We start from the raw sequence: 12,217 nt of genomic DNA on the forward strand, positions 1-12,217 counted from the left end.
GTGACCGGGGAGGGGGAGGACACAGATGAAACAAGATCAATCATGAATTGATAACTGTTGGAACTAGGAAATGGGCACACATGGGTTGACTGTGCTGTTTGAAATGTTCCATCTTGGAAACTTTTTAAAATAAACCTCCATTATTGTTATGTCATGTACCTTGTGACAACGTTTTTCTGCTGAAGGGCACATAAATTAGGCTAAAATTAGAAGACATTGTGCTTCTCATTGACTCATTTGTAATTAAAACTTAATCCATAATTCTAAATTGCATTTTGAGATAACTTACCTAAACACATGAAAAATGAGGCAGGCATTTGTCTAAATACTCTCACTTATATTATCATGTCAAAAAATGATCATCTACGCAAAAATAGTTATTCTTATATAGATTACAGTTCAGTTATAAGCTTCTTGGAAATCAAGGTACAAAGAGAACTATAGTGAGTAATAAAATTCATATTCTGATAAAAGAAAGTATCAAATAGATTTTTTTCATGATATTAAATTCTAATATTCAAATGAATCTTTTTATTATTAATATAACACAAAGGGTGCTGTATAACATAACAAAGTCTTCAACATGGCTTCACAGATACAGTATTTTTCATAGTCTTTGTGTCAGTTCTTCCCACACATGCATGATGAGTCGCTCAATCATGTAGGACTCTGTGACCCCATGGACTGTAGCCTGCCAGGCTCCTCTGTCCATGGGACTATCCCGGTAAGAACACTAGAGTGGGTGGCCATTTCTTCCTCCAGAGGCTCATCCTGACTCAGGGATCAAACCTGCCTCTCCTTGCACTGGCAGGTGGATTCTTTACCACTGAGCCACCTGGGAAGCCCTCTTCCTACAAACCAAGGACTTTTACACTAGGTTCCTAGCAGAGGAAAACGACCTCTGCTAGGGTATATGGTAGAATAGTACGAATATGCAGGCCTTTGATATTGACTACCAAGTTAGAATCAGGGACACACAGTCTATAGAGAAGCACATGGGAAGCATGCCCAGATTTCTTGAAGAGACTTCTCTTTGAAGGGTTTTTGGCACTGCCCTAATTTAAGTCAGTTTAGAATTATACTTTCTAGTAAGAATCCACACTATGAATTACAGAAAGGTTCATATGCTTTGGATTTGGGCATGTAGGTAGGTTTTGAGATGAGCTTCAAGTTTATATACATACACACACACACATACAGTTTATATATATATAATGTCATATACATGTATACATTAATACAATAGAATGGGGTCACAAAGAGTTGGATACAACTGGGCAACTGAACAATATTAAAGCTTTCTCACCCTGACAACTAAAATAAAAAACACTACAGATTAGTGGTCAAGAGGCATAAATCTCAGTTGTATTTTCACTAATTTGTGTAGTTTGGGCAAGTAACAAAGTTTTCTGAGTCCTGTTTCTTCACCTAAAAGCAAGGTTATTCAATTAAATGTTTCAGTTACTTTGGGCACTAATGTGAAATACCTCTTGGGTTCCTCTAATCTTTACAAATGTGAATAAATTTCAAGGTATCATTTAGTCAGCAAAGTTTGTCTCACCTGGATTATGTCTGAATTGCTGTTGCTGGTTTCAACTTCAATTGAAGTAAGGTTTTGACTCCTCTTTCTCTTCATTTCCCAAGAGGCCTATAGCAAGGTATTAACAAAAAATATACAAGGATTAGTAGCAATCAATGGTACACATTAAACTAGCATCACTCTTTCCTTCCTTCAGCTTCTATTAAGTGCTGGCTTCTGTAGGATAAACAGAGGAAATTCAACAAAATAACATCATAATGCAAGTTAAGTATGAAATGAATGGTATAGACTATGGCACTCAACAGTGAATCAAAGGGCTTGTAGTATTTTGCAAAGAATCTGCATGAATTACTTTCTATATATTGGATATATAATGTTTCATATGGATATATATATGTATATATACATTGTTCTTAAAATTTATGTAGATGTTGCTGGGAGGAATAAGATTTATGTTCATTAAAAAATATCTACGATGGCTTTCTTTTACTATGTCATCCTTAATCAGTAGATGTTGAATATGCCTAGTATGTGAGATATCTGCAGTCATTAAAAAATTTTTTGACAGTTTCAATGTACATTTTATAAAATATTGGGTATATTTCCAATATTGTACAATATATCCTTGTAGCTTATTTTATATATAATAGCTTGTATCTCTTAATTCCCTGCACTTACATTGCCCTCTTCCCTTTCCTCACTGATAATGACTAGCTTGTTCTTTATATCTATATATCTGTTTCTTTATCCTTATATTCACTAGTTTGTTGTATTTTTTGATTCCATATATAAGTGATAGCATATAATGTTTGCTGCAAATGGCAAATTTTCATTCTTTTTATGGCTGAGCAATACTCCATTGTATATACATGCCACCTCTTTAGCCACTCATCTGTTGATGGACACTAAGGTTGCTTCCATACCTTGGCAATCATAAATAATGCTGCTATGAGCTGCTATGAACACTGGGGTGCTTGTATCTTTTTAAACTAGAGTTTGGGTGTTTTTTAAAAATATATACCCAGGAGTGGAACTGCTGGATCATGGGGTAGTTCTTTTGTTTTTTCGGTATCTACAATCAATTTCATTTTAATATAATCTAAACACATACCCTTTAGAAAATACCAAGGAAAATTTCTGTACAAAAGTTGATACTATTGCATTTGGACAAAGCTGGCAAGTTCCTGCTATAAGCACAGCCCAGGAGACACCACTGAGGAAACCTAATATATTGGACTAGATGTTAGCTATTTGGTCCACAGTTTGATAGCTCTCAGGGTTAACACTGAAGTTGTCAATGTTTGGTACTAGATGTAAAATTTCACTGGTTACCCAGTAATCATTAAGACTTCTTAGACATATCTAAATTTTTAAGCAGATTTTCATCTAGAAGTCCAAGTCTTCTAGAATAGTCTCCAGTGCTAACCTTGCAAACCAAATATCAATCTCTATCCCATCAAAACACTATTTTTTGTGAAACCTCCATACTGATTTCCACAGTGACTGCACCAATTTACATTCCCACCAATAGTGTACGAGGATTCTCTTTTCTCACCAACATTTATTTGTGTTCTTTTTAATGACAGCCATTCTGACAGATATAAGGTGATATCTCAAAGGTTTTGATTTGTATTTCCCTGATGGTTAGTGATGTTGAGCATCCTCTCATGTGCCTTGTTGGCTTCTGTATGTCTTCTTTGGAGAAATGCATATTTAGACCTTCTGCCCATTTTTTGACTAGGTTGTTTTATATATATATAAATAGTTGTTTTATATATATATATATACCTGTATTAAGTTGTTTGTATATTTTGGAGCTTAATCCCTTGTGGCTACATCATTTGCAAATATTTTATCCCATTCTGTAAGTTGTCTTTTCATTTGGTTTGTGGCTCCCTTTGCTATGCAAAAGCTTTTAAGTTTAATTTAATTAGGTACCATTTGTTTGTTTTTGCTTTTGTTTTCCATTACTCTAGGGGACAGATCCAAAAAAAAATCTTGCTGTGATTTATGTCAAAGAGTGTTCTGCCTATATTTTTCTCTAGGAGTTGTATAGTATCCAGTCTTACATTTAGGTCTTTAATCCCTTTTGAGTTTATTTTGTCATCAATTACAAGGAAAAAGCTGCAAAAAAAAAAAAAACAAAAACAAAAAAACCAAAAAACCCACATGGAGGCTAAACAATATGCTACTAAACAACTAGTGGATCACTGAAGAGATAAAAAAATACCTAAAAATAAATGAAAACAAAAACAAATTTTTCCAAAATAGAATATGCAGGTCTAGGAGGGAAGTTTATAGTGATACAAGCTTACCCCAAGAAACAAGAAAAATCTCAAATAACCTAAAAATTCTTCACAAGAGGTGACGTACAACATGTCTTCATTTCTTCCCCTTCCACTTGCTAATCAATCCATTGTAACCTGGGTTCTATGTTCTCCAATAACAATGAAATTCTTCCTGTGATCATTCCTATTACCACTTAGTCATTAAGTTAGTGGACCTTTTTGGCCTTTGGCCTGGTTGAGTTGACCTCTCAACGGCATTCAGCCTCTCTGATCATCTACACCCAATATCTCAGCAAATGGGTCAGTGTTCTCTCCTCAAGCCCAATACACAGGAACAAATACATCCACTTCTCTCCCCGCCACATGATCACCTCACTCACACCACCATTATTTCCCCCCAAGGCCACTGCAATAGCCTTTTAACTGCTCTGCCCACATTCATTCTGTTTGCTGAGAATCCATTTTTCATACTAACCCAAAACAATCTTTTCTAAAGGAAATTACGATCATACCACTTCCCTGCTTAAAATCCTTCAGTGTTTTTCTGTTGCTTTCAGGGTAAATACAAAATCCCTTATCAAAGTATCAGCTTGCATGGTTCTGATCACTCCCTGCCCATCTCACACCACAGCCCCCTTTCCCTCACTGCCCCACCAGAGCTTAGCTATCTTCTTAGTGTCAGTGAAGTGTCAGCCGCTCAGTCATGTCCCACTCTTTGCAACCCCATGGTCTGTAGCCTGCCAGGCTCCTCTGTCCGTGGAATTCTCCAGGTAAGAATAGTGGAGTGGGCTGCCATTCCCTTCTCCAGGGAGCTGTCTTCTTAGGTACTTTGTATTCCACGTTCCCTCACTAGCAAATAATGTTTGCACTGATTGGAAATGATCTTCCTCTCCATCTAGCCGCTTAATTGGAATTCAGTCCTAAAAGTTATGTCATCACTTTTTCAAGGAAGACTTCTCTGTCCTCCCAGGGTCAAATCTCCTATTATAAGGACTCACACTACTATGTCATAAAAACTGCCTCAGTGTCAGTTCCCATTTATCTGTATAATCATTGGATTGTCTGTCTCTATCACTAGACTATAAGTTCGGGGGGACTTGGGACCATAGGTGGTTTTGCTCACAGCTAAATCCCCTGTAGCTGGCTAACATACTGAATGGCATATAACAAATGATTTTACACATATATACATAATATATATTCACATATACATATGTGAATCTCCATATTTATGTTCTAAAATGTGCTATTCTAACACAACTTTGTGACAACCTACCCATAAAATAAGTCTAAAAATCCCAAATCTTGAAATTCCACAGTTAATGAAATCAGGAGTTAAAGGAGATATAATTATAAAGTGATAACAACTGCTTTTTATATTATAAGCATGCAAAAGTTGAGTATCTGCTGAATAGATGAATTCCTACACTCAAATATAATGCATAATTCAAACTAAAATTCTGAAGAGGGTAGACAGATTCAGTTTGGCCTCTACAGTCTCAAGAAAAGAATGAGGGCCAAAACTTCAAAATTATAGGGATCCGTATTTCAAATAATCTAAGAGAATGAGCTATCCAAAAATGAAGAAAAGGCTGCCTTAGGAGGTAATGAGCCTATATCACTAAAGATTTTCAAGAATCCACATACCATTTTCCAAAGATATTACAAAGGAATGTGTGAGATATTTCTGTAATGTAACTATTATTCAGAATAATTCTTTTTTAAAGAACCATGCCTGAAATCCTGTCTTCCACCATGCTTAATACAATATTTTACACAGGGCAGAAGCTCAGTGGATATTTACCAATGAAATCAGTTCCTTGCTTTCAGAGACGATGTCAACTCATTGGAATATTTTCCATGTGGCCCATATTCACCCTTTCAGGGTAAAGTTAATTTTTAGAAACAGTAAAAAGACATCAGTAATCAAGTTTTATCAACAAGGCAGATAAACTAAGCAATAAATTTTGGCTTATAAAAGATTTTTTAAAGGTAGTAAGATAACGAAGTGAAGTGAAGTGAAAGTGTTAGTTGCTCAGTGGTGTTCAACTCTTTGCGACCCCAAGGACTGTAGCCCTTTGGGACCTCATGGATTGTAGCCTGCCAGGCTTCTCTGTCCATGGAATTCTCCAGGTAAGAATACTGGAGTGTGTAGCCATTCCCTTCCCCAGGGGATCTTCCCAATCCAGGGATCGAACCTGGGTTTCCCATGTTACAGGCAGATTCTTTACCGTCTGAGCCACCAGGGAAGCCAGTGAGATAATACCTGTGGTCACTGAACATTGATCAGGCACAGGGTAAATGCCCACTCAATTTTAAGTGCTGTTATTTTTATACACTGAAACTAAGAGCAGATTCTCAAAGAGGAATTAAATAAGCGTCAACACTGTAAGAATGAAAGTGTAATGTTTTCTTTAAAAAAAGAAATAAACTCATTTAGATACATGGAAATCCTAGGGTGTACATTCATTATAATCAAGCTCAGCATTTAGCTACATTATCAACATCACATTTTATTTTTCCAGAACTTGGACTACAGGGATAACTACCTACGTAAAATTTGACCAAGCATTTTTGCTATAAAACATTGAATGCAAAACTCTCAAGATTACAGGTTTATCCTATATGGATATTTCTCTCTTAAATACAGATTAAAGTCTTTATCCCATAGAGGTGTTCTTTAGGAGCCCTTCAGTGCTGATATTAGCAATCTGACTTTTCCTCCAAAAGAGACAATGTAGGGAAAAAATAGAAATTGGGACTTTGTCCAGGGAACTCAGATTACAATGTGTATGCTATAATTAGAGTGCTTTAAAAAATGTGAAATGAAACAAAACCTTTAAAAAATGTTATCTCTGGAAAAGTGAATGACTACACATTTTTGTGAAAAAGTAACAACAAAAAAAATCACCTTGTCTCTGCTAGCTAGTTTGACGTTTTCCAGTGGAACTGCTGGATACCTCTGCTGTTGAGGTTTCACTTTCTTCTGCCCAGACTTTTTCATAATTTTAGTCTCTGAAATATACTCTACATCGGAGTCTGATCCTTCTGTTTCTTTCCAGCCTCTGTGGTTGACCAAAAGCTCAAAGGATGAAAGAGACTCATGCTTCAAGTCATCACTGGAAGGTCTGATTCTCTGAATTTTCTTATTTCCCTTAAATAAGAAAGAACATGCTTTTAATTTGGGGTAGCTGGCTTATTTATAATTAATTACTATTCCCTTATAATCTTATGATATTAGATGATATTTATTACTAACAACAGTTTTAAAAATCAGAAGCTTAGAAAACAAACTTTGGCAAAGGTATACTGCTATAATGGCTCATTCAGAATTTGATTCAGCAGAGCTGGGCTGAGTCAAGAAGTCTGATCTTAAAAAAAAAAAAAAAAGATGCAAAAGACTCCAAATTGGTAATACACTGTTGCCTCCTGACTTACTCCTGAGCAGAGATTTTCTTGCTTTTGGATCCCTGGTGCATGTAGGTCAGCTATCGATTAACTTAAAATTTGGTTGAGGTTTACAGTCTCATCATTTGCCTGTTAAGAAGTCTGAATAACCAAAATTGTAAAGAGTTTTCTATAATCTTGTGTGTGTGATTGATGTAACTCTGAAGGTTCAAAAATTTTTAAATTTTAGATAATAACAGACACTGGAGGAATAAAATGTAATATGACATTTAGGAAACATAAGAAACAATGTAGGAATTATGTATAGAACATATTTCTAGGTAAATATATACCCACAGACTCACATACACATTCTCTCTCTGATTTTATATGCATAATTTTATATAACACATATTATAAATAATATACTGGAAAGATATAATTATAAACACATTAATATATCTAAAATGGTCATCATCTCCACGCAGTAAGACAATGGGTGGTTTAAATTTTCTTATTTATACTTTATTTTCTGAGTTTTTCCTAATAAACATGAATTGTTATAATAAAAAAATGATGATGATATAAAAATATCTATGAGTGCTTCACTTTCTGAACATATTAAACCATGATGACGTTTGGCCCTTGGTAAGTCTTATCATTCATATGGGAAATGTCACAAATGACTCAATCCCACTTTAATTACTCACCTTAGATGTTGAAGCTTGGCAGGGGCTAGTGAACTCAGTGATCCTATTCACTGGTATAAACTGAGGCTATTATGGAAAAAAAATCATTAGACAAATGTAAGTAAAAACAACTTTTAATTGGCACATTATGATAATTCAGTGTTCTTCACTTTTTAAAGAAGTGCCAAGCTCACACATTCTTGCCAGTCATTAAGGAGTCCCTTTCAGTTCAGACATACAGCAATGGCATATGATTGGTAGTGATGGAACAGTATAGATAATGCAATGAAGTATTACAAGCAATACAAGCAAAGTTACAAGCAATTACAAGCAAACATCTTACGAGCAATCCAAGGGTGCCATGGTATCAGAAATTGTCTCCACAGCCCTCATCTCCCCTCTCTGGAGATCCTTTTTCTCCATGTGTAGTTCCCAGCATCTGAAACAAACCTTGACCTTTAGCAATAGCTCTGCACAGGTCAGAGCCCTGGGTCTGAGCTTCAAGGGACTGTTGAGGATACCCTGCCCTTATGTGTCCCTAATAACTGACATCCATATTTATATGGTGCTATATTCATATATTACTGGGATATTCTTTTCTTTTTTCTAGATATTTAGCTGCTATCACAGCATCTTAAACACATCATTGTAAGAGTTTGGTTTTCCTAGACTGACTATCTGCCAGAATTTCTATAGGAAGGGTAGGTGGAGGATAAGAGCCTAGGTGAGTTTTCCTTTTTTGTTTCCATAAGCAAAATCTCTTTTCTCATTTCTCCCCAAGAGATTCTTTTTCTCATCTTCTGCAAACATGGCTTTTTGAGTACTTTCATGTGCATTCCACATCTTCTGGGAACCAAAGCAGGTCCAGTAAGGTTCCAAGGCTATAGATTTTCCATCTCCAGATGAACCCTTCTTTAGTAAGTGTATTTGTGTTGATTCTTTAGAAGTGCTATTGCTGGCTCTTTCTTCCATTTCTCTCCTTTTGCTTCTGTGGGATTCTTGCATTATCTCGACTGCCTTGGGCAGCCCTGGGGTATTCTGGTATATATTTCCTAGCTCGACTGAAATTGGAGTTTGCATTTTTGTTCTCTGTTTTCCTGTTGCTCTTTCAAGACTCCCAGGAAAAGAACAGGAAGATGCTACATCTATATAGCCATATTTATAGCAGAAATCACGGTATGTATCACATTGTCTCATAGTCATGGTAACACTTGTATCTCTCTCTGAAAGTCATTTTTTTAATCTGTAATACCCATCACAAAAGTACCTATAAAGTTTAGCACTTTATAGGTACTCAATAAAATGTTGGTGATTAACAGGATAAATAGATGTTCCCAGAGACTATTGCTCATTTCTTTCTCTGTTGAAATGCCGCCACAGTTCTATTCTGCACTCATAATGTGACTACTTCTTCATTACCTGTCAGATGTTATCACATATTTGAGATGCTTTATATTAAATGCCAGTGTCTTGTTCCTGATATAGAGAAATGGATTGAGGGTAGCCTAGTAACAAGGTATGATACACTTACATCATTTGGCTTTGTATCACTTTTGGTGCTAGCTTAAAGATAATTACTTTTTGATAAAAAGTTTTATTACAGTGAGTTTTGATCTGAACGACTAATCACATCACTGAAGTTGTAATAAAAATTTTAAATTCCATTCATTTTCCTTTTTTTATATTCATTTCAGAGCTGTGTTTCTACAGAAGAACTTCAGACATCATAGAAATACACAGCAAAAATGTCTCAACTACATTTTGAATAGAAAAATACCACTAATGGTGGCACATGTTTGCATTTTTTGTAAAACAGAAATCTAGGTACCATAGCTAATCCATCTCAAATTCTGTCTCAGTTACTTAACGAATAGTTGTTTGCTAGTGGTAATATCTTTATCATCACCATCACCTCTTCAAGTTTCAGAGACTCATCATCACCTTAGAAAGCTTGCTAATATTGGTATTTATTTTTATATGATACTCATAAACTCTCCCAGCAAGACTGTTACATTTCTTTCCATGTTTGGGAAGTCCTGAAAATCACAGATTCAATAGCAAAAGCTGCAGAACATGAAGTGTCTCTGCCAGCAGGAAAAAAACAAAGGGTCCTTAAGTCAGGAATAAAGGAGAAAAAGGCTGTGGTGCATAAGAATCATGTGAAGAGCTAGACAGATTCCAAGGCTTCTGTCTCAGAGACTTGTTGAGTCAGTCTGCTGTAGACCTCAGGAATCTGAATTTTTACAAACATGTGAAGTTCTTACACAAATGACCTGATCATCATAGACTCATGGCCCTGGAAGGCAGAGGATTCTACCTTTTAATTTTAGATTCATGCTTAGTGGGACTGTAGAGACAATATTTTTATGTTTCTGTACCATGAAGGCTTTCTGATCAAATTTTACCAAAACTTTAGACCTAGCCTAGAAGAACAAATTTTAGAATTTAATTTATGACTAATAGTGAGAGAGTATCTGAAGAGATTTATCCCCCTAGAGGTATGTATTTACATGTTAAGGAAGGAATGAGATCTGAGAACACAGAAGCATAGCTAGAGAAGCTAGTCTTATCTTTCCCCTAAGAGATTTATTTATATTCCAACGGATAACAGTAAGAATCCAGGATCCTTCTCAAAGAGCAAAGAAGTGTGTGTGTGTCTGACAGGCTAGGGAGGAGGCTGTCCCTCTCCTATATAAATAGCCAGATTCTTTTTTTTTTTCCAACTTTCTTGCTGATGGTACAAACTCCAGTATATATAGGATAACATATGATCTGCCTCATCTCATCCATTTCCCCAGGGGTACAAATTAGGACAAAAGGGAATCAGAGTAATTATTTGCTATAATTAAATAATAGATCTGCTCTGCTCCAGAAACCTCATATTTGTATTCAAAATAAAACAAATATATACAGGCATTACAAACTTAACACCCTGTAAATGAAGATGGGCAACTAATACTCATGGGCTCTAAAATTGGACAAAAGTGAAAGTAAAAAGTAAAGCGTCAGTTGCTCAGTGGTGTCCAACTCTTTGCGACCCCATGGACTGTAGCCCACCAGGTTCCTCTGTCCATGGAATTCTCCAGGCAAGAATACTGGAGTGGGTTGCTATGCCTTCCTCCAGAGGATCTTCCTGACCCAGGGATCGAACCCAGGTCTCCTGCATTGCAAACAGATAAAACTGAATGGATATTCACAAATACCTAGTTTAATCCCATTTTTACTGGGCTGAAGGGGGAGAGGTGTGCTAGGATCAAGGACTAGTGACATCAAATGGACCTGAGGTCACTCAACTTATAAACAACTCTTCCATAAAAAAGAATAAACTCTCGCCATTTGTGACAACATGGATGGACCTACAGGGTATAAAGCTAAGTGAAATAAGTCAGACAGAGAAAGACAAATATCACATGATCTCACTTACATGTGGAATTTAAGAGGAAAAAAAAAGAACAAACAAAGCAATTAAGAAACAGACTCATAGATATAAGTTAGTGGCTGTCAGAGGATAAAATGGTGAGGAAATGGGCAAAATAGGTGAAAGGGATTAGGAGGTACAAACTTTCAATTATAAAATAAATAATTTTTATCAAGAGGATGCAATGTACAGCATAAGAGATACAGTCAGTAATATTCTAATAACTCTCTATGGTGGCTAAACATCATGGTGATCATTTTGTAACATATAAAAATATTGAATCATTATGGTATACACTTGAAACTACCATAACACTGTATGCCAATTAAAATTCAAGAGAAAAGAAAAGATCGGGGACAAGCAAATCAAGACAAGGGGTTGAATAGCTACTGTTGGACATCTACTGTGCCCAAAACTGAGCCAGATGTAGTGAGGGGAGATACATGAGGAAGTGATCTCATGGTATCTGCCCTCAAGGAATTTCCACACTAGTTCCTCAGGAGCAATAGTGGCTCGTTTGCTATACTGCGAACACAGGGTCCACAGATGTGACCGTATCATGCATTATCCCTTTTGGAATGACAGGCATCACCACAGAGAAATTAGATCTTTGTCACAAGAGTAATAAAGTAAAACATTTAAATTACAGTGAGCATCATCAGCCTCTTGTTAGAGTATCATAACAGCTTAGGTGTCATAAATTTTAGATCATGGAAGTTTATGTAAGGAGGCTGAAAAGCTTGATAAACAAATAGATTTTCTAAGGCATCTAGCTCCATAGTATACAGATTAGAAATCTCAGCATCCTATACAACAACACATTAAAAAGATTACATTCGAAATGGGAAAATGTGTTCACATTCTTCATTATAAAGTTGTGCTCAGATATACCATT

The 12,217-nt window shown here is 35.9% G+C and overlaps 1 protein-coding gene across 1 annotated transcript in view; it reads right to left on the bottom strand.

The window, feature by feature from the left end:
• MORC1 (MORC family CW-type zinc finger 1) overlaps window positions 1–12,217 on the bottom strand; it is a 153,369-nt gene that overhangs the window by 42,676 nt on the left and 98,476 nt on the right. Inside the window, exons 17-19 of the mRNA XM_018050048.1 lie at window positions 7,926–7,991; window positions 6,740–6,982; window positions 1,562–1,648 (exon numbers count right to left, since the gene is read on the bottom strand). Coding sequence (XP_017905537.1) covers window positions 1,562–1,648; window positions 6,740–6,982; window positions 7,926–7,991 — 396 coding nt within the window. The remainder of the gene's footprint in view (window positions 1–1,561; window positions 1,649–6,739; window positions 6,983–7,925; window positions 7,992–12,217) is intronic.

This window comes from Capra hircus, chromosome 1, assembly GCF_001704415.2.
Source record: "Capra hircus breed San Clemente chromosome 1, ASM170441v1, whole genome shotgun sequence".
NCBI lineage: Eukaryota > Metazoa > Chordata > Mammalia > Artiodactyla > Bovidae > Capra > Capra hircus.